Source organism: Sinohyriopsis cumingii, chromosome 17 (assembly GCF_028554795.1).
Source record: "Sinohyriopsis cumingii isolate HCF-2022 chromosome 17, ASM2855479v2, whole genome shotgun sequence".
Taxonomy (NCBI): Eukaryota; Metazoa; Mollusca; class Bivalvia; order Unionida; family Unionidae; genus Sinohyriopsis; species Sinohyriopsis cumingii.
In genome coordinates, this window is record NC_142977.1 from 75248668 (window position 1) to 75272553 (window position 23886).

The 23886-nt window shown below is 36.2% G+C and overlaps 2 protein-coding genes across 4 annotated transcripts in view; one reads left to right on the forward strand and one right to left on the reverse strand.

The window, feature by feature from the left end:
• LOC149779252 (uncharacterized) overlaps nt 1-5438 on the reverse strand; it is a 132623-nt gene extending 127185 nt beyond the window's left edge. For 2 of the 3 annotated variants that reach the window (XR_016415594.1, XM_089939837.1), the window contains exon 1: nt 4973-5436. Coding sequence is in view for 2 of the 3 variants with exons in the window: in XM_089939837.1 (XP_089795963.1) it covers nt 4973-5220 (248 nt within the window). In the remaining variant the exon portion in view is untranslated. Of the gene's footprint in view, nt 1-4972 lie in introns of all 3 variants that reach the window. The other variant, XM_089939838.1, reaches the window with a different exon arrangement.
• A 78-nt stretch (nt 5439-5516) lies between these two features.
• Nucleotides 5517-23226, forward strand: LOC149779253 (large ribosomal subunit protein uL18-like). The gene is made up of 8 exons (XM_089939839.1): nt 5517-5620; nt 8643-8712; nt 9032-9147; nt 10062-10196; nt 12315-12517; nt 18460-18637; nt 21132-21220; nt 23077-23226. Exons 1-8 carry the CDS (start codon nt 5618-5620, stop codon nt 23168-23170), a joined length of 888 nt encoding a protein of 295 aa, XP_089795965.1. The 5' UTR covers nt 5517-5617; the 3' UTR covers nt 23171-23226.
• The last annotated feature ends 660 nt before the right edge of the window (nt 23227-23886 follow it).

Below are 23886 nucleotides of genomic sequence, written 5' to 3' on the forward strand. Positions count from 1 at the left end.
AATTTAATGGAATTTTCCATTCTAGAAGTTTCTAAGGACAAATTCAAGACTAAAAACATGTATACCATACTATGTATTCTGTTATTTTCAAAGTAAATATTACTGGTCAAGTACACAATGAACTTGATTTTGGATAAGGTCAAGTACAAAATACAGCCATACATAAAAAACACAAATTAACCCTTTACCTCATAGAGCATAGTGACAAAGTGCAGCACGCTAAATATAGAACACGTTACCTAGTTGACAGCATACGCATAGGCCTGCCTGTGAACTGTTAATCATTGTAGTGTATGTTACGTTTAACAGCAGTTTTAACTATTTTACATTTTTGCTACACATCTATTATACATGTATGTGGAAAAATTAAAGAATAAAGTCAGATTGTTATAGCTGTGTAATTATTTTTCATGGAAGAATTTTTTTATGTGCTTTAAAATCGAGAGAGAACTCGTTCACCGTCATGTCAGTGAGGCTGAGTGACCAACCGTAGCTGCCATTTCCCATACTCAAAATTTACATGTTTTTCGTCTGCGTCTACATAACTAAGTCATCTGAATTTGATAATCAATAAAAACTAATTGCTGCCTACATAAATATCAGAGCCTTTACCTAAGTTATTGAATCTTTCATAGTTGTGATTCTAATCGTGAAAACTTCATAAGTACTGAATAAAATCCTGCCTGTGAAATGTTAAGCAATGTAGTGTATGTTACGTTTAACAGCAGTTTTAACCATTCTACATTTTTGGTATACATATATTATATGTGAAAAAATTTAAGAGTAAAGTCCGATTGTTATAGCTGTGTAATTATTTTTCACGGAAGAATTTTTTTTATGTGCTTTAAAATCGAGAGAGAACTCGTTCACCGTCATGTCAGTGAGGCCTCGTGACCAACCGTAGCTGCCATTTCCGATACTCGAAATTTACAAGGTTTTCGTGTGCGTCTACATCACTACGTCATCTGAATCTGATAAATTATAAAAACTAATTGCTGCCTACATCAATATCAGAGACTTTACCTAATTTATTGAATCTTTCGTGGTTGTGATTCTAATCGTGAAAACTTCATACGTACTGAATGAAATCCATGGCCGCCATTTTGAGAGTGGAGATTACGACCCAGTTACTTTAAATAGCAGATATCAACCAGTGCATGAATAGCGACCACGTGATCTGACGTAAATGTCATTCGCAGAAATGAATATAGTATCTAATGGGGGCTTTTCCCCAAAGGTGGGGCTATGAAAACCAGCTAAAAATGGATGATGTTAACAGCAGGCATCAAAAGGTGCTTCCATGCGAATCTTGTAGAGGTGTCAAAAGGCGCTTCCATGCAAATGGAGTAGAGGTGTCCAAAGACGCTTGCATGAGGTAACACTATTCTAAGCAGACCAACTTAGAGGAAATCGGCGCAATTTGTCAGTTCATTCAAGACTATGTGCAGTAGGGCCAATGATCTGTAGGGTATTTGTCTTCTTTGGTACAAAGAGTTTAATCTATTGTACACATAAAAGATGCAAGAAAATAAAAGATAAAAGATTATTATGGTTCATTTTAGACTGAATTGCCACAACCCACACTGAATAGCATGCGCTTATATTTGCAACCCTTGCTGCTTCTAAATAATCCCACTGCAACCTATTTCCAATTCTGGAATGAACACTGGCTATGCTATCAATGTTTTGGACTGGTATTCTGTTATGAAAAAGAGTTTTAAAAGCTTCCACTTATCCGTTGTTTTCATGTGATGTCACAAAACGTGTGTACCTCCATATCCGCCATTTTGAGCCCCTAGCCCCTCAAACCGGCACCTAATAACATTGTTCTTCCTGCATAATTACGAAGGCACGTCTCATTTTGTGCGTAAGAATATAATAATAATACATCACATTATGTTGCGCATGTCAACCGCACAAGACCAAATGCATGACTTATCTCCTTTTCTAAAACATTTAAATTTCAACAATCTTTGTTATTCTTTCATAAACAAATAGATCAATTGATAAACAAACGCCTAAACAAATGGATACACAAACAAGTATAAACATTTAATGATTTTCAATTTTCATGGGCTGAAATCAATCATTTGGTTATCATTCAACAAAGTCATGTTCCGTTTTGCACGTGTTTCATTTGAATACACTGAAGATGAAACGTCTTTTTGAACGGTTATCGCTTTCATTCAGTATCATCCTACGTCCATCATCTCCACAACAAATACAATATTTGACCATACTAATTAAACTGGCTTGTCAACTGTCTTTGGTACAAACACCTGTTGTCGCGAAAAGTATTTGTAATTAAAGTTCTGGCATAAAACACATGCTATTAAATTTTAATTCATAACTGATATTGTATCCCGAAAATTATTGTCCGGAAATACTCTTTCAAGATGACAAGCTTAGGGATATGACACGACACTTTTTAAAAACGTCAATATTGTCAGTTTGTAAAAAAAAGAATGCATTTCTATTTGATAGCAACAAACATGATTACGGTTCAGATTCACTATTCTGTCTTTCGATAAAAGCAAGGGAACTTCCAGCCTCATTTTTATTTTCGTTCTATAGGGCACATAATTTCAAGTTTAATCTATGTATTGTTTCAGTTAATTAAATGACCTTATCGACAGTTAAATCAGACTATTATCTTGAATATACATGATGACTAATGTTGACAAAGGTTTGTTAGGGACTCAAAATGGTGGCACAAGGTGCGAGCGCATTGCATTGTGGGTATTTGCGTACTCAATCATGACGTCTGTGAAAACAACCCATTGTTAAAATAAATTAAAATAATCAAATGGACAGGCTATCCTATAAATGTTTATATTACTGCTGTATTTGAAATAGTAGCATTACACACACACATATATAAATAAATATATATGTATGTATGTATGTATGTATGTATGCTTAAAATACCTGTATTTTGCCAGATGTGGTGGACATATGAACTCAAATGGCATTTTCCCAATTATTTAAATACTCTACAGCCACAAATCACAACAAAAAAGACAAAGGAGATATGAAAGCTTATCTCCTGGACTTGCCATAAAACTAAATGAGTGCCCAACCTCTATTATATAGGCAATACAATTAGTCCCTCACTTCACCTGCTTTTTTATAGTGTATAGCAATAAATGATTTTTCTATTCAAATATGTGTGGCATAAGACGTAATTTATAAAAATAAATAGAGTAACAACAAACTTTTTATTATCATTCCCGCAGTACTAGTCTAAGGACCTGATCAAATAAAAATTTTAACCTCAAACTTTACCAGAAATGCCAGAAATTAAGTCTGCCTGCTATCAAATCATTTTTTTAAACTTAAAAATATACTGCTGAAAAAAAATTCTACAGTATAGTTCTCTGAAAGAAAAATTATTTAAAAAAATGGTTTGACAAGACACTAGTGAAGAATATATGTAACAATAAAATTTATGCAATAGGAAAATCTGGAACTGAAAACAATGCATTTCCCTGTCAATTTAAGAAACAAAGGTTTTTATTGCTACATACTGTACTGTGAGTAACCAGGTATAGATAGTACCATTTTTGTAAGTCTTTGGTATGACTCGGCTGGGGTTCGAACCCACAACCTCCCGCTTCCAAGACAGATGCTCTAACCAACAGGCCACCAGAGCAGTAACAAATTATATATATATATAAACACATTATTAGGTATAATTCTGGATTAATTATTGAGCTAAACAGCAAATACAAGCCCTTATACCCTACAACTTTTATCAACATTACTGAAATCTGAGGTGCCCCAAGTTGCCTAAAGTGCTCACAGTTACAAATCACTGCCATCTCACCTCTGTCTCCGTGGGTTCGAGTCTCGGGTTCGGCCAATGTGAGTATGTGAGAAAGTTTGCCAATAGCATGGGTCGGTGGTTCTTTCTGGGGTTTTCCTGGGTTCTTCCTCCATCATTAATACTGGCCGCCATGTATAGCCTATCTTGTGCTGAAAAATGGTGTTATACCCTATAATAACAACAACTGAAATCTGAGTTTGGGGCCAGTACACCAGGATAGTTCCATGTGGACAAAGATTGTTTTAGCAGTAATCACATAAAATTTACTTAATGCATATAACACCTGTCCATTTCTGCTGCTGGCATTAATTGTAGCTCATTAAGTGCAGGATGTTTGTAGGTATTGTCTTGATACAACAGATCAATTAGTCATGAAAGAGAATGGCATGTCACGTTTTGTTTTATGTACTTGACACAAAACCACTTGTTAACTGTCATAATAGCAACTGGCAGGAATTTTAATTAGTCCATTAGAGATAGCTTGGGTTTAAGTAAGCATTCATTTCTTTGGTATATCTATTTATAAGTGAAGTTTACAACATAGAAAAGTGTCTAGGTTATCCGGAAAGGGGAAATCTAAAAAAATCATTTATTTTGAAGACATGAAAATTCCAATAGTTGAGTCCTTAGTACTCAAGTCGTTTTTATATGTTTCTACAACGCAAGTGTCAGCTGTATAAGATACTTATTCTCCAAGGAGTTCAAATGATTGTAAAGGCACTGATCAAGATAAGGAGATTAAAACACCTGTTGATACCTTAAGAGCACTTTGAACAACTGACTGATCATACACATGTACTCTGATGTCTCACTTAAATAAGGACAACAGTACATGACTTCCTTCAGTGAGGTCTCAAATTTCCTGATCTAGTCTATCCAGACACCCTAAACGCCCAAGGTAGACGGACCAGGCCAATGCTCCCCAATCTTGATCATTTATTAAAGATCTGTATTCACATCCAAACACTTATCCCAACACTGAGTGGGGGTGTAACGGGAGGCAGTTCTAGTAAAATGGAGGAAACGTTCAGGCAATAAGCCAACCCGAGAGAAGGACTATTCATTCGTTTAGTGACTGTTCAATAAAAAGCATCAAACTCAATCTGCAAAGAAAAATTGCCTGCATGGCTGTCATTAAAAACTTACTCCCCCTCTTCCTCCCGGAGCTTGGCTTCTGCCTGGGATATTGTTCTCAGCGTTTTCTCAGTTTCATGCAGCCTCCTCTTCAAATCTTTCACATTTTGCACCAACATATATTGTCGCGTGTTATCTTCATAACTCATTGTAGGATTTTCTTGGCACGGTACACATGAGTCACTATAGTTGTAAGCTCTAACATATGTTTTGGACCTACCGATTGCAGGATTTGACTGAACAAGCCTCAACTTGTTCATGTTTTGACAGATTGAGTTAAGAACTTATTCTGGAAATGGCCAGTTTGAAACGATGTTTTCTATTTGTGTAGCTATTCTAAAAATGTACTTATTGTGACTGGCAATAATATACAACATATTATACTATTGTTTCTGACACATATTGGGAAATACTTATGATGTGTGAATTGACTTTGCCTTATTAACTGCAGAAATATAGTTAGCCGCCTTAACTTTTCATTGGACGAAAGGTTCAAGTCTAGGTTGATTTACTCGCGTAAGGAATAAAACCAAAGTATCCCAACTTTGAAATTTGACAATATGCGCATGTCGTACGATCTTTTCCTTTTCCGGCTCGGCATCAACCCCCAGCCTATGCTACCTGTGTATCGAAGTTTTAACTTCGAATTTCATTAAAATGGTGAGAGAAACAAACGTTACATTTTACACAATAAAAATGTCAGCATTAACTTTTAAAACCTTTATGGTTATTATTATAGATGGCAATTTTGGTGAAAGATAAGAACCGATTCCCCATCGAGAATTTAGTAACAAGCATGATCATAACATAGATGTTATGCCACCGAGGTAACTTCTTTGTAAAGGCAGTATGCTGAATTAGAGAGACTTATTGAGTTTATTTTGCTACAACTATTTCATCGTGATATATTTATATGCTTTGTTCCCTTTGATAAAGATGTATAAGGGAGTAGAGACGATGTGGCCACAGCCCATGATGGCATGAGCTTTGAATAGTCGCTAAAACGGTAACCGTTAACGTTAAGTACTATACGAGCAGTTCACAGGCCAATGTATTCATTCAGAAGAATGTGTTATAAAAGTTGCAGTCGACACACAGGTTATTTACGTCATTGTAATGCTTTTTATTAGCACCATTAGTTCCACATCAAATTAAAGTTCCGTTTTTAAAGGATAGGGATTTTTGTACTATATTTACCAAACGCAAGTCAACAAGCTAGAATATTGAATACTATTTAAAACTTTAATTTTCACCAGATCATGAAATACGATTTTATAAGGAACATGATTTGGTTAAGAAAAGAAGAAATGTCAGAATGTTGCATCATGTTTCGTAGCCATACTTTGCAGATGAATCTCGGGTCATGTGTTTAATGTAAGCAATTGAAAGTACAAAATGGGTATATCATTATATACTGGCACCTGCCCAAACGGCTGGTCGACAAAAATGTTCTGTCATGGAAGGAATGCATATCATTAATAGAAAGGGGGCTGTATTATATGGTCAGCTTTGTAAAAGTATGTGTATATTGGAGAATCCTACTAATTACAGGGTTTGTGTTTGGGGTTGAATTAATCGGATCTCCACAAAGTTGGTCATTGCACCCAAATGGGCCCAAAATATGAAGTTCACTTTCCATTGCATTGATTTCATAAAACCAGTACAATGCAGAAATAAGCTAAGTAAAACTTCTGCTTTGGTGTCAGTTTTGTCTTGAACACTACCTTGTGTACACAGGTTTGACACCTACCCAATTTTCATGGAAATGCTGCTGGATGCCTCCATCTGATTTGTGTACAAATGTGTATGGATGCCTATGCACATGGAAGTATATTTGGACAATAAACAGCCATTTTGAGCTGGTGGTTGTAATGCCACCTTTCAGGGGGAAGAACCCTATTCAAGAATACATGCATTAGGTATATGACCATTATGTCATGTCATTGCTTTTTACAATATATTTGTCAACTGCTGTTTAAAGTGACTGTCAGAATCTCCACTTTTCACAGACTTCAGTTTGGATGATTAAATTGTAATTATGAAGGCTTCATTCAGATATTACTATTTATTAGCCATGATGTCTATGTAGGCAATTTTAAAAGAATAATTTATCAAATTTGGATGATTTAGCAATGTAGATCTTGAAAATGAATGGACAGACATCAAGGATGAGAAAGGTCTATCTATGGTTAGTCACACAACTTGGTGATGTGTGCTGAACAAGTTCCAAGATTTTGAAGCATTGAAGAAAAACATATTGTGTTGCTATAATTATAAAGATCAGATTTTGCTCTTAAATGAATGTACATGAGGTTATTCAAATTTATGTTGAACTATGCATCTACATAGCTGTCAACCCTCACGAATTTGATGTGAATTTCATGACTTTTTCAGCGATTCATGCCGCAAGCCAAAAGATAACAAATTCTCCAATTCTCAATTATTTTAAATCTTGAATAAAATAACCGGTTTCCCGTAAAGCGATAGTTGTGATATTCGCAGTTGCCGGAAACTGTCCGGTCCTGGTGGTCGCGATATTAGTAGAACTACTGCCTAGTAGTACAGTTGGCCCGGTAGTAAGCATTTTAGCCTATTTTAATTTATATGTATAAGAGTAGTTTTACAAATGCTTTTGAGAGAAACTGGGTCCTAACCAGAAATTTCTTTTGCACATGCGCTGCAAACACTTGATTTGAATTACCATTTGGCACCACATCTTGAAAATGTCATCACCAACAAGGAAAAAGAAATGTATTACTCAAAGAGTGAAGTTTAATTTGGAATATATCAAAAATTGGCCGTGCATTCTGCCATTAAACATTGATATACATCATGCTTTTTGCGCTCAAGTGTGCCACAAATTGTAGTATTCAGCGCGGTCACAGAGACGATATGAGGAAGCACATCGGTTGAAAAAAGACACATAGAAGCTGGGAAAGTTAAGTGGAAGTCCTGCAAGCTACCAACGCTGAAGCGTTATTTGTGAGTTTTCTTGTCGAACACAATCTACCTTTATCAGCTGGAGACCATGCAAAACATTTGTTCCGACAAATGTTCCTGGACTCGAAGATCGCTTCCAAATTTTCCTGTGGAAGAACCAAAAGTGCTTATAGTTAAGGCAATATTGGAGAATGCCACAGAAAACTTGGTCCCCAAGATCAACCAGCAGGAAAGAAGCCTGAACTGTTTTGAAAGCAAATGTACGATCAAGCAATTGAGGAAGTTCAAGTCTGCCACAGTATCATGTCTTGGTAAATAACCACACGTACAAGTGAAGTTTATGAATACCATAATAAATAGAAATCAGATATATATATATTTTTATTTTGCGAACTTGATATAGTGTAGTATTGATGGTCAGAGTGGATGGAGTTAATGTCATGGTATTTTTCACTAATTGGTATCCAGATTCACTAATTTGTATCCCTATTTTCACTAATTGTGAGCCTGGACGGTTGGCAGCTATGCACTTTGTCTGTTCACACTCAGACCTCAGCATTAAGTTTATTATCCTTTTATGTCGATATGTTTAATTCACCCGCTTAGTACTTGGACTGGTTTAACATGCAAGGTATATCCAGACTAGCATTTTCCATGCACATTTTCAACAAATATTTAAACACCCCTAAAGGTGTTAAGTTTCTTATTTTCTAAAGTTATTGTTTTTTTTTCCTCTTTGCAGGGGTTCGTAAAGGTTGTTAAAAATAAGGCCTACTTCAAGAGATTCCAGGTGAAATTCCGCCGAAGGCGAGGTACATGCTTTTTACCAAATGTTGCAGTTTTTAAAAAATCTTTGTCGTGCTTATTTTCTTTTTAATTTTCTTTTTATTTTCTCTAGTGTATTGCAGTGGTTGCATCTTAGTTTAAATAAATCTTGGCCTGTGTTTCAATTTCCTTCATGATTTTTTTAAAGGGATTTCTGAATGTTGCAGTTTTAACGGATTCAATCCCAACGAGACTTGATCTAGATAGAAATATTTTAAAATGTTTAATTGAGAGTCTTCTCAATTGTTTTAATAAATGCAGCTATATGTACAACGTTTTCAGAGGTGATATAATTTGTATTTTTAGAGGGTAAGACAGACTACTATGCCAGGAAGCGCCTTATTGTACAAGAGAAAAATAAGTACAATACCCCCAAGTACCGCATGATTGTCCGTTTCACCAACAAGGACATTATATGCCAGGTAAGGTCATTAATTTTATTCTTGTAGTAAAAATATATCTTCTAACATCTTACATTGTGTTCTTTGAGTTGGACTTGACATTCCGCCTTTTCTTTCATTCTTCCTTTCATTCTGCGTGTAGTTAAAATTCCTCTCGGAACTCCCCAGTTGTTTCAAATCGGTTTGAGACTCCAAAACTTTTTAAAAGTACTTTGTATTAAACATTGCGATTCTTGGTATGACTCTAGTCTTAAAACTAACCAGTGCAGCTGCATGTTCAAATGCACACAAGCACACACATCTATCCTGAGAAAAGCCACCACTAATAATGTTTTGGTGCTGGGCCAACCAAATGCATGAAACTAAGGCAAACTGGACCAGTGTTGGACTCCATACTTAATTTGCACAGGTATAATAAAGAAAATGATACGAGGTACGCTATTCATTTGAAAGCTAAAGCAAGTCGTTTGTATTTCTGTGATCTCTAAGGTGGGTATATTAAATGAATTATTCAACTTTGTTGAAGTTTTTGCTCTCACTGTGATAGACGAAGGTTTGCTGCTGTCAGAATGTACATGTTTTGGTCAGATTTGGTATGTAAGATAATATCAAGATCACGTACCAGATTGGTTATGAGCGATATCAATCCATAATATTGAGGTGATCGTGTATCTGATATGCTGAGGGTGCGAGCAAGTTGGATGCTAAATTTCCGATTAGTTTGATTATCATCGGTCTTAAGAATCTTTTTCGCCATTAGAGTATTGGTCTCTTTGAAGGTGTGTTGATCCCATCAGAGGTCTCTTCTCTTTATCAAATATCCATATATTCGTTCTTTTTCTCTATCTTTTTAAAAGTATTAGCCACTTTATCTTGGTGTTTGCACCAGTGGTGGTTGGAAAGTCTGAGTATACTCCAATACCTTTTTATTTCAGATAGCGTACGCCAGAATTGAAGGAGATGTTATCATGTGTGCAGCTTATTCCCATGAACTTCCCCAGTATGGCGTCAAGGTCGGGTTGACAAACTACTCTGCTGCATATTGCACAGGTCTTCTTCTGGCCAGAAGGGTAAGTTTGTGCAAGATGCAGTGTTTTCAAAAGAAGTATCTTACTAGATAAATACATGTATTCAGTGTTGAAGTTTCAAAGAAACCCCAACTGCCGGTGCAAAGGAATTCTGTAAAATTTTCAGCATTACAAATGGATACATATATTTAGCTTTTGAAATATCTTGATCTTTTTCAGTCGTTTGAGAAGTAAAGAAACTGTGCTGATTATAAGTATACTGCATTCTTTTGACATAGCATATCACCAGACAAAAGTCTTGCATAATGAATTCATATATTCCTGTTTGGACATTGCGCCATTGCATGATACCAAGCATTATTGTTGGCTTCGCTTGTTGGGCCTCTAAAAAAGATACCTTTTATGTTTGGTAAATGAATCTTTTTTTTAAAGGGTGATAGTCTCCAATCAATCTCGTGTTCAATAACTGGAAGATATAAATTTCCTCTTCATTGTCAGGTTATAAAAGGAATATTGGTTCTTTACCATTCTAATGCTGACTGTGAGAGATTGTTCAACATATTAACAAAAGTAAAACTGAATTTAGATCCGGGCTTTAATAACCCAGCACTTATTGCGCTGCTGGTGGGCTAAACATTTATAGTCTCGGCTGGTACAAAATGTTTTGAAATGCAAAATGAGAGTATGTTGCTTTTTGAAGCTCAGAGTATTATATACAAAAACTTGAAGCAGTAATTGATGTTAAAAGTCCAGACAGGTAAATAAATCATTATGTACAAGTGCTTATTAAATTTTTATCATGTTATATGTGGATTATTCTTTTTCTGCTCGGATTACTCTTTTTGTCCACTTGGATTACACTTTTTCCTCGCCAGGGGATGGTATGTACGCGACTTGGAGCTTTGCCATAAAACTTAAAACACTTATTCCTCCTATGTCAAGTTGGTCCTAAATTAAAATGCTGCCAATTGGACATCCACTATGTCTGCCAGCTTGAAAATCTTAATTATTGGTACTCTTATGCGGATGACGTGGTTTTCACTGAAGTAATTGTGTCTGATGGATCCTAAAAATGAAAATGACTTTTTATGTTGGTTTTTTTGCTAGAATTCATATGATGTGCAGTTGGTACTAATGGTTCCAATATGATCACCATAGCAACCATTTTTTGTTTGTTGTTATTTACTCCCATTCAAATGGAAGGCTATGTCAACATTGGGTTTATTACTAGTAGATTTCTTCTAATACCCAGTTGGTCTTGAATAAAACGGGGCCAGGCATGCATCCAGTATGGCTGACACTCCTGTCTTGCACATCTTCGTCACTATTTCCCCTGGAAGGATGATCATTATGATGCGAGGTTTTCACCAGATCCTAAATGAACAAGGTGCCAAATATATATCTAAAATGGCTGCAACAATGACTCGTAAATATATTGTTCCTACTACACCCCACCCACCCCCGTGGATGATCATTACGACATTGGATTTTCACCATCATTTAATGATGACTACTTTGTCCTGAATGAAAATGGTGCCAAGTTAATATCTAGTATGTCCACCACGGCAGCTTTGAAAATCTTGTTATTGCTGAAAATAGTCTGAGATTGTTTCAATACTCCACAGTATAAAAAAAATATATATATATATCTTGTCATGAATTCTATGAAATTCTTTTTGCCCAGGAGAGTCAGACCCTTTGAGATCCATAATGTATCCCAATCATGTACATAAAGTGTTGATGTTTGATGAAACTAATGTAAGCAGGGAAATGATCTTTCAGAAATTGATTACAAATAAAATCTTTTTGTCTTATTTTAGCATGATTATTAAATAAGCTCCCTGTCTCCCCCCACCCATGTCCATCCATGTCTTAATTATTTTAGGGGCCCCTTTGTATGCTAACTTGCACCCTTATGCTGCAGTGTGTATTTTTAGAGCCTGTCATGCATGGATTCTTGAACAAGAAGTTTTTAGTTTTGTCATACATACATACATGTTATCTATGCTACTGAAATTAAAATGGGCTTACACTTTGTTTTATATGTAACTCAGAGGTCTGTTATCAGATTTAGATATCTCAGATGGGGGAAGGGTTATTAAGAATGAAATAAAGAAGCCTTTACTTAGGATGACATGCAGTTTCAATTACCTTTTTCAGCTGCTGCAAAAGTTGAAACTGGACAAGATCTATGTAGGCCAGGAGGAGGTCAATGGTGATGAGTTCTATGTTGAGGACGTCGATGGACAGCCCGGTGCATTCCGCTGTTACCTGGATGTTGGTCTAAACAGGACTAGCACTGGAGCCAGGGTGTTTGGAGCAATGAAGGGAGCTGTGGATGGAGGACTGGACATACCACACAGGCAAGTTTTGCTGACTAGGCATAGATTTTAAATCTAGTGTTCTCTCTTTTGACCATAGTATTAAAAGAAGTAGTTACTAATTTTAAATTTTTGTTAACACATTAACCCCTGGAGCTTTTTGTCATTTTTGCCTGAAAATCAAGTAGGAAACACATTTTGAAAGCTATTTCTGAATAGACTCAAAAGCACCAAATCCCTGGTCATCTTTCAATAACATACTGCCTAGTTGTGTTATAAACATCGATTTTCGTTGGCTATTTGACATGTTATCTATGCTACTGAAATTCTGCATGAGCAAAAGGGTTAAAGTTGGCCCTTTTTTTTTGTTTTTGCGAAACGGAGACATTATTTTTGTATCGAGACCACTCTTTATTCCAAATGCCCATCTTATCCTACTTTTTGCAAAGGCTCATCTGTGTTTGCAGCTCATACCAGTTTGCCTTAGATCTGAGACCAAAAAGTCTAAAATCCGTACACAAAATTGAATTCTGACCATAGGCAAATTTTGGGTTTAAAAAAAGTCGGGTCCAACAAATGAGGTTTTTCTGTCTGTATTTTGTAATGCAACTAGATATTCCAGATTATTTGGTATCCTTGTAGAGCTACATCTGTCTACTGTTCTATAATACTACCTACTTTAATGTATCATGCATGACCATGACGCTACAGAGCTCGGCAGTAGGCTACTACCTCCTGCCCCGTAAAGTCATCACTAGGGGTTAAGGTGTTAAACATGCACTTGCAATGAGAGAATAAAATGCATATTTGCATCATGCAGTTTTCCATCAACCTCTTTGTTTTATACCTAAATTGCTGTCTTCAGATAGGTGGGTCTAAGCCTCATAGTCTAATGCGCTGGCTTTTGCTACTGTCATCTTAACTATGTTCTCCTAAGTTTGAGTCTTGGCCTCTGCATACATCGATATATGAGTAAGATTTCCAGTATCTTCACATGTGTCAGTGGATTTTTCTGGGTTCTTCCTCCACCATTTATACTGTCTGCCATGTATAGCCTATCATGTGCAGAAATAAAGGCATTAAGCCCACAACAACAGGTTTGTTAGTTCTGTAAATACAGTAATAACTTGAAGCAAACAATCAGAATGTGAATCATATAACTCTTTAACTTTACTTCCACATTATTAAAATTAGTAGTTTTATTAATTTATTCCCATGTTGTTTCTTTTATTGTCATCTCTGTCTTAGTGCAAACTCTGCATTAATATTGCTTCAGCATCCATACACCTATCCTTCCCCAAGTTTAGTTTCATTGTTGCAGTTTTACTAGTCACGAGTTTATTGTTTGATTAGTTGATAACAGCATGTTGACACATAATTGGCTCTATTATCCAAATGAAATGGAACAAAACACACATTTCAATGACGAACCAATGCAGCTGACCTGGTCAATCAGGTATAGCTGCCAACCCTCATGATTTTGGCATGAATTTCAGGGATTCACGCCGGATGCCAAAAAAGTAAAGAATTCTCCAATTCTCAATTATTTTAAATCTTTAATAAAATAAAAGATTTCCCGTTAAGCGCTAGTCATGATATTGGCAGTTGCAAAAACAGTCCGGTACTGCTAGTTGTGATATTAGTGGAACTATAGCTGATTGGTACAGTTGACTCGGTAGCAGGCATTTTAGCGTCTTTTAATCTATATGGATAAGAGTATTTATACAAATGCTTTTGAGAGAAACTGGGTCCTAACCAGAAATTTCTTTTGCACATGTGCTGCAAACACTGATTTGAATTACCATTTGGCACATCTTGAAAATGTCTTCACCAACAAGGAAAAATAAATGTGTTGCACTAAAAAGTGAAGTTTGAAATATACCAAAAGAATTGTCCTTGCATTCTGCCATCAAACACCGGTATACATCATGCTTTTTGCACTCAGTGTGCCACAAATTTTAGCATTGGACATGGTGGCAGAGACGATGTGAGGAAGCACATTGGTAGTAAAAAGCACATAGAGGTTAGGAAAATTAAGAACTTGCAGATTTCAGCTCGCAATGGAAGATCTGCAAGCTACCAACGCTGATGCATTGTTTGTGGGTTTTCTTGTTGAACACAATCTACCTTTATCAGCTGGAGACCATGCTAAACATTTGTTCCAACAAATATTCCCGGACTCAAAGATCACTTCATGAATTCCTATTTTCACTAATTTAAGTCTGGAGGGTCGGCAGCTATTCATCAGGGCTTATCCAGATATGCTCATTGTTCGGATTTGGCGTGAATATACAGAATTGTGAAGCCTGTAAACACATGATGCTTCCATAGACGAAAATCACGATTGTTTTCTTTTTTAAAACATTTAGCAAAAAATTGGAAGTTGAAGCCATATGTATGTTTGGTCCTTTCAGATCTTATCTTTTTGTAAGTATCATCTGTTTCAGGCATACAACTTGTGACTGCTTATAATCCTTTCCTGTCTCTATGGCAATTTGCAACACAAGACGAGCTATTATAAGACATGCTATTATAATTTGAATAGTTTGTTTTGGTCCTTCCTAGTCTTTTCAAGTAATTTGTGTCATATGATCTGTTTTCTGCCATTATTCGGAACTCTTCATTTAGCTTGATTATATGTTCTTCACAAAGTACTTTTTTAATCATATCTACATTTGTGTTTATTTGCAAACTATAATCGGCATTGTTTCTATAAATCTTTTGTGTGTGCCTTGACTTCAAAATGACTGCCAGTGATTCTAAGCCCATCCTGGTTGCCCTGAAATGACTATGGAAAATGACTTTGGCAAAGCTGTTAAGAAATTTAGTATATGTTACATTTGACATCAGTTTTAACCATTTTACCATTTTGATACCCATCTATTATGTATAGAAAGATTTGAGTAAATCCTGTCGTTAAGCTATATAATTCTTTTTTCATGGAAGAATTTTTTGTGTACTTAAAAATCTTGTTCACTGTCAAGCCACTGAAGCCATGTGACAGGCTATAGCTTCCATTTCTCTCACTCAAAATTTACAAGTTTTTTGTCTACATCTACATCACTAAATCATCTGAATTTTATAATTTATAGAAACTAATTGTTGCCTACATCAGTATCGGAGCATTTACCTAAGGTATTGATTATTAGTAGTGATTCTAATAGTGCAAACTTGAGAATGCAGAGAAAAAAAAAATCCATGACCTCCCTTATGTAAAGTGGAGAATACAACCCATTTACTTTGAATAGCAGATTAGGACTAGATCTTAAACAGCAACCATGTGATCTGATGTAATGGACATTCAAATCAGTGAATGTAGTATCTAAGAGGGAGTTTTGCCCAAAGGTGGTGCTAAGAAAACCAGCTCAGAATGGCTGAGGTTTACAAGATGCTTTGAAAGACGCTTTCACGAGAACGGTGTAAAGGCACGTAAACGCAATTTCATGTGAATCATAAAAATGCAAAAACAGACCAGTCTTGAGTTTAATTTTTTCGTTTCAAATTCAACACTCCAATTTAAAGCTGATCACTAGTATGCTCAGTTGACAAATTTGTTTTGAAATATTGAAGACTCCTTCCTGTTATTTAATCAGTTTTTAAAGGAAATGGACACTTCTGTTAAAGTGACATTCATTAATTTCATTGCATTGGCTCACTTCATTGGAATTTAATGGTGATCTGCGTATGAGTATCCATGGTAAATAAACGTGATATGACAAGGTCGTTTAAAGTACTGATAATTAAATATACCTGGTTTGTTTGAGTTGTGTTGATTGGCTAACAATTTTGTCACTTGGGTTATACAGTGAAACACTCATAGAACACTTGTGAATAGATAAATGGAGGTAGGTTCATGCACTGGTTATGCCCAAAGGGCAGGAATGGCTGGATAAAGTAATTATAGTGTGAAAGTAGTGCTTGCCTGACTTGCTTTAAAGGGGAGGGGGAGGGGTACTTTTCCCGGGCTAGAGCCTTGGAAAATTTTACTTGTCTGGCACCGAAAATGAAATGTCTAGGATTGTTCAGTAATAAATCCATTGTTTTGGCTCACTTGTACTAGCCTTGCATCTTCATCCATCAATAGTAGCCATTTTCATCTTCTCCAAATCTGGAGATTTCTTCCATGGAGGCTTTTAAAATTTGTTCAGATTATCCCAGTTCTCGATTATATTTGGTCATAGTTAATATTGACAGCCATTTATTATTTTGGGTGGGGTATAACAGAATAAATATGGATTACAGGTCAAGATGTCTTTTTCATGTTATGTCATTTTTCTTCTAAAAGAGTTTTGCATTTATCAGGCTCCTTAACTGTATCACTGACACTTTAGAATGCTTTAATGCACTAAATTCAGGCATCTTTAAGAGTCTGACATGATGCTTGTGAGTATGTTGTACAAGAACTATTGAGAGTTAAATAAAGGAAGGTGACATTAATTTATGTAACAGATAAGACAATATTATAAACGAAGGTATGCACAGAGAATTTTGAATTCATGAAGCCGTTCATGCAAGCTGGTTTTTTAGTGTGGAAAGATGGAGCTGATCTTGAATCATTTACGTCAATACATGCACGCACATATTGGTTGACCTTCATCAAAACTCGTTTGTCAGTTTTATGAGGATAAAATCACAGATAGGTTTTTGCCAAACTACTGATATATATGTAGGGGCAAAACCAATACAAACAACTTTTACAAAATTGCTGAAAATAATTGAGCCAAATTTTATACCATGCTTTGCATGAAGGTATTTCAGATTTCAACAAATACTGATCTGCTTTTACAAACAGTGACAGTACCTCAGCTGGAAAGAAATGGGTAGGTGGCCTGCCATTGCTCCACCCGTTAAAATGGCCTCTGCCAATTCAGTTTCTTAAGAAATAGTCATTTTCCTTATGACATGCTAGTTGAGATGTTTTTGTTTTTAGCACTAAAGATAATAGACTGAGATGGCTTGTCATGATCAGTTTAATAACACATTTGTTATTGCTACTCGTTCTGAGCACCTTGAAAGATAGCTACATTCATCTCAGGTCAAATTGGACCAGAATAAAATTGTGCCATCTGGAAATCCAGTATACCACAGAAGAGTGAGACCTATTGTTGATACTACTGCTGAACCGAATGTCGGATCATCATAAAGTTTTCACTGGAAAACCTATTGGATCTGATTGGTCATAAATAAATTGTGCCGAAATGAAAAATTTTCCCACACAAAAGTTTGGATGATGGCTTGCACTTTCCATAACAAGTCTTTTGGTTTGTGGTTGAGGTCTGTGACTAAAAGAAGAATGGTGTATGTGTGATTTGGATATTTATGTTGCGTTTAACAACTTTTAAGTTGTATCACAACCATGTTTTCAGTTTGCCAGTTTATAGTGATGTCTACCACTGGTACATTATGCCACAGACATATAGCATGATGTCCCACCCAGTTACATTATCCTGACATCAGGCCGACTAGTCTTAACTACTAGCCTCTTTTGAGCCCCTAGCAAGGCAGCTTCTAGTACAATTTTTAGAAGTCTTTGGCATGATTCTGCCTGATTTCAAAGCAAAGCCAGGTATGGAAGAGGTACATTAATTTGAGGAACAAAAAGTTAAAAATGCATGTTGTTGTGACTCCAAGAAAAATGGGTTTTGCAGATTAATGAATTTTTTTCTAGCACAAGTTCTTAACCAAGCATTATAAATGACTTACACATAAGCTAACAAAGAAACTAGAAGGTCAGAAGTCCTGGTTAGGGTAAGTATAATACAAAAATTATGGGTTTTGTATATCAAGTTAAATTCATGATTGCATACCATGTCCAGAGATTGGTGTCAAGTCCCCATGATAAATAAGTTCACAAGTCAACCATCCCAGACTTGTGCCGTCTTTAAGGAGTATTACATGGGTCAGCTGTTTAATTTGCTGTTAACTGTACTCTCATTCTGTATGTATTGCACATTAACCTTATTCATTCACTTTTGATATTTCAGCACCAAGAGGTTCCCTGGCTTTAACAGCGAGAGTAACGAGTTCAAAGCTGAGGTTCACCGAGATCACATACTTGGTAAACACGTGGCCCAGTACATGGAAAAGTTGCAGGAGGAAGATGAAGATTTGTTCAAGAAACAGTTCTCACAATACATCAAGAATGGTGTAGAGTCAGGCAAGGTAAACTTGTCCATTGTAAAGAATTTACATGTAATGTGCTTATATTCATCGCGATTACAATAATGATGACAAGACAGTATGTTGCATACCATAGTCATATTCCCTGACTTAAGTTCAAGGTTGCGGTAAGGGAGCCTTCTATGACATGTATCCATATCCCATATGTGCCAAATGTAAGAACATCTTGGTAATGCAGCCATTTTGTTTCAAGTTAGACCAGTAAGATGTAGAAAAACAATTACTTTTCTCATGCATGCACATGTGAAAAGTTAAGTGTATCTGATGGCAGCATTATGTATCGAATAAAAGTGCAAAAGGTCATTGTGACTGAAACAGGAAAATCTACTTATTATCATAAATTTTCGGTCATCTATGTAGCGGACTACTAGGCAAGAGTTGACTATGCCATATAATGTAGCCATGTTTAATCACAGGTTCTATCATTCTATTAAATATTTTTCTTTGTCCCTTGCAATTTTTTGAGTTCCCCTGATATGGAGATATGGGGGGACGTAATGTTCCCAGTAATTGGAATTCTTCATGCATAAAGGCAGAACCTCATGAATTTGTGACAGGTCTTACTGAAATAACCCTTAAAACATGGACTTGTGGAATAAAAGGAAAAACTGTAGAATTATGACTCTTGCAGTAAAACCAAGATAGTTGGCTCGTCATGTTTTATATATATATAGAGAGAGAGAGAGAGAGAGAGGAATTGGTCAGGGAATCAGACTTGCTGATTAAATTGCACATAATTTTGCAAGGGAAATACCTGCTTGATCAAACTGTTGTTTATAGAAATTTCAAGAAAGTGGCATAAAAGAAGCAATGCATGTTCAAGATGAAAGAGAAAATAAACTTCCTGAAAAGTCTTAATAGTGACTGCAAGAGAATAAAAGAAATATTCTGATTGTTTCTAAAAGCACAAAGAAACACAACAGTTACATTTATGGGACATCGCATCGGTTTGATTAAGAATTACGTTGAGAGATAGCAACATGCCATTGAGTTTGAAACTGACGTTTGTAAAACTACTTGAGGTAATTAAGGTCTAAGTGTACTTTACAGACTTCTTAGTTGAACATGTTTACCATCGCAGCACCAGTATTGGAAAAAAAAATCGCTTTTTTTTTTAATGTTTTCCAAGTGTTCAGTGGTGGCACATTATTATTTTGCTATACCTGGCTGAAAACCGGTCAGACTTGTGGGGGAAAAAAATCCTCTGCCTTACTGAGGTCTTGATGAGGTTGGAAGATCTGTGAAGGCCTTTCAAGTCTGTACCAAGAGGGGCAAGAAAACTATCAAATTTGTGAGAAAGAACACTGGCATGAATCCTTCTGAGTATTTAAGAAGAATGCCCAAAACCGCTATAAGATGTTGCCACAGATATTAAAACTTGAAGAAGAAATAAAAGCTTTAAACAATTCAGAAATCAGCTGTTAGACTATATTTACATTTGACATAGAGTATCATAGTATGAAGCTCCATAAAGAAAATTAATTTCTCAAGATGATCCCAGTTGGCCATCAGATTTAGCTGCCTATACTAAAATTAGTAGCAGAAGAAAACAGTTTTAAAAGCCTTATTTTTGTGAGAATCATTTTGGCCAAGACCAGCCTTAACTTCGTGACACATTTGTTCATTGTGCTGCTTACTTGTGCCTTTGTGATTTATTTAAAATCTTCATGCACAAGTGCATATAACGTTTTCGCAATATAGCACTTTGTTTGCAAATGATTTACCCATAAAACTTGCACATGTACTTTAAACATTTGTCATTATTAACTGATTGCTCAATTTAAAATCAATTCTTTATGCAAAGATGGACAGATTTTATAATACATCATACAGTCAGGTTGACAATTTATCGGGGATCTAATTGAACGCTGGAGAAAATGGGTTATCTTTGTCTTATGTAAAAACTAGTCTCTATCCCACTAATCGATTTATGAACCTTCCGAGTAGTATTAAGAGCTAAATGGTTTAAATATCTTGCTTTAATTATTGCTTCAGTTTAAGTATAAGCCAGGAAGTAGCTTTTCTCGTACAATTTGATGAGATTAGATGTACGTTTTGACAAAGTATTAGAATTTGACAAAGTATTCTGACATGAAATAACTATCAAAAGTGAAGGGAAAAAAGACATTTTTTTGATAGAATGCATCATGTTAAGAGAGGGGTTTCAAGGCACTGTTACTAAAAATAATAATTTTTAACAGCTTCTTGAAAAGTGCTCAGCTGAATAGGACGGTTTCTTGGCATGGAAGCCATTTTATATTAAAAATGGAACGTTTAACTACTTAGGCAGGGGAAAAAAACTTGCATGATGGAATTGAATCAACTTGAGCAAAATGCATAGAATGAAGACTATTCAATGTTGGACAAATAATAAAACACTTTAAATAATTAATATTCTTTGTAGTTTATACTGTCAAGAAAAGGTGACCTGGAATGAGAAATCTGAAGAAACCTATCAATACAATGCATTTTTCAGGTTGAGGAGATGTACAAAAAGGCGCACAGTGCCATCAGAGCTGATCCAGTGATGAAGAATAAACCAAAACGAGAGGTCAAGGTCAAGAGGTACGTAAACTGATGAAAGGCTGGGATGTTGTATGCTCTCATTCGTTAGTTTTTCTAACCCATTTTACTTGCTGAACTATGGATTTCAAGGTCATTACACTGCTGTCTGGCATTTCTGCGCACCTAATGTTTTCGTTTCCAATATTGAAGCAAAATGTATACGGAATTCGAGCGATTGACAAAAATAAAATGCAGCAATGCTTACCATTTGAAAAGATGCAATGGTCACCAGAATATTCTGTTCAAAATAGTATTAATTTTGGACACACACACACACCCACCCACCCACCCCAGTTTTCCTAACTCAGGATATGTCGACCTTGTTCCAACTTTGGGGAATACCTTTGGTGGGCTTGCTTGCGACAAGGCAAAAGAATGAGGGCCCCCCCCCCCCATCCACCCCTTTCATATATTTCTCCAGCCCCTGACCAGTGGGCCTGGGCAGGGCATGCTTTCAGCTCAAAGCGGAATTGCCTGTTCACTTTCATCTCACCCTTCAGGATGATTATATAGATACTTAACAAAGTAAGGAACTCCTCTGCTCATTTTGATGACCCCAACAATCATGATTCCTAATCTTCTGACGAGCTGGTAAACCAGCCCAGACATTACCCCCAGAGTAGGGACCTTCTGCCACATCACAGGGGCTCTCCTACACAACTGCCCACGGATTTTCTACCTTTTGTGCTTTGCTCATCTCGAGTGATCACCAGGGCACCAACCTCCAAAAATGTTTCCAAGTGCATCATTCAGTCCAGGAGGAGATATGTTTTCAAAGTCTATGATGCCAAGTGTGTAAATTTTTGTGATTGGTGCAGTAGGAACCATTGTCAAACTCACTAATGCCTTGATGGAATATCTCGTGATAGTCTCTGTCTCAACCCTTGAGCGAAGTTTCTGTCTAAAACATTAGCCCTAACATTGGCCAGATGAGGGAGATAGCTTCATGACCTATCCATAGAGCAAGACTGGTTTCTCTTCTTTGCCATCCATGTAATATCCCATCACTGTTGTTTTTGTGCTAGAGGTGATCTTAATAGACTTTTGTGGCTGGTTGGAGTTTGTGTGTATTTGATTTATAAAGAGATGGCTTGATTACTCTTTTCCTCTCTCTTAAGTGCTCAGCTGTCATAGTGCCTTCCACCACTTATGAGTGGAATGCCAAAACTGTTGATAGAGATTTTCAGTCTCTTACCAGGTGATTTAAGCCCATGAGATTCAAGACATTGCTGGGCCTGTCTTGTTCATTTCTGTTGGATGTAATGAAAGGAGCATTTAGTCGATCACACGACCACCAAAGCGAAGGCGTATTTTCTTAGGAGCCAATAATGGTAGCACAAAAATGGCCCATGCTGATATGTATCAAGGGTATTTCATCTCTTTCCATCACCATTTGTGGGATCCTTCTCTCACTGAACTGGCAAATTAAGCAACATGGTAACAACAAGTTAGGAATTAATGGTATTAAAATAAAGGGGGCAGGTGGTCAATTAATTTTATTGATGTAATGCTCATATGTTGCTATTGCCATATTCCTTTCCACTGATGTCACACTAGTTTAAAGGCTACATCTTGAAAAAAGAGGGTTAGTATAATGTATCACAGAGTTATTGGTTGGTTCAGAGATCTTTCTTGAAAGGTGTCCTTGAGCATGAATATAGAGGGTATTTCCTTTCAGAAAAGTTAGCATTGCTACATTAAAGTAAGTTCCACAACCAATTACATTAGAAAGACCTCTTAAACATGCGCAGCTTTAAATCCTCAAGTTTTTCCTCCTCAGTCTAGTAGGAATTGAACTCCTAGTTCACTTGTGAATGTATATTTATGTTGAAATAATAATCTTTTCCGAATTTCAGGTGGAACCGTGCAAGGATGTCCTTGGAACAGCGTAAAGATCGCATCAAGCAGAAGAAGGCTGCATATCTGAAGAAGTTGGAAGACCAGAAATAGAGGTCTATCTGCAAATTAATTTATGTAATGCACCTCGAATAAACTCTCAGCTAAGATTTCATTGTTTTTCTTTGGATTTATGAAAGGTTATTTTAATGTGGTCATGAAGTGTTTTTGAGCGGTTGTTGTTGTTATTTATCAAGTTTGCATTAGTAGTAGCAATATTTAGTTGGTCATGTGCTATTGCAATGACTAGTATGACTGTTGCAGCTTCCTCTGCTGCATCACTAACTGGAATTACTGCTGCCATTCCCAAAACTTGCTCTTGCTTGCAATTAGAATCTCCAGGGTTGTGTATAAGATGTGTGCTTGTGAAATTTTCTAAACTTGTGAGAGAGAAAAAATTGCAGTTGTGAGCAAATTTTCATGAATCATGCATTTCCGAGAACTAGAGAAATTACCTGTTTTGCTATGCTACAGTGTTGCTGTTTTACACTTGTTTCAGTTGAAGAGCAGTGGTAGAAAGACAAGTTGAATTTGGTTGAACTACCAATTCAGTTTCTTTCATAAAACAAATGTCAGTGCATATTAGGTTGAATGTGATTAGATGTGTTTATTTTATTTAAGAAGTTGAATCCAGCTTTATCAGACTTAAGTATTTTTCACATATCTGCATGCTTTAACACATTAACCCCTGGAGGTTTTTGCCATTTTTGCCTGAAAATCGAGTAAGGAAACACATTTTGAAAGCTATTTCTGAATAGACTCAAAAACGC

Excerpts from the sequence above, each read along its gene's own strand:
- LOC149779253 (XM_089939839.1), top strand. Across the intron at positions 8,713-9,031 it reads GAAATTCCGCCGAAGGCGAG|AGGGTAAGACAGACTACTAT; the intron begins GTACATGCTTTT and ends TTGTATTTTTAG. Across the intron at positions 18,638-21,131 it reads ATGGTGTAGAGTCAGGCAAG|GTTGAGGAGATGTACAAAAA; the intron begins GTAAACTTGTCC and ends TGCATTTTTCAG.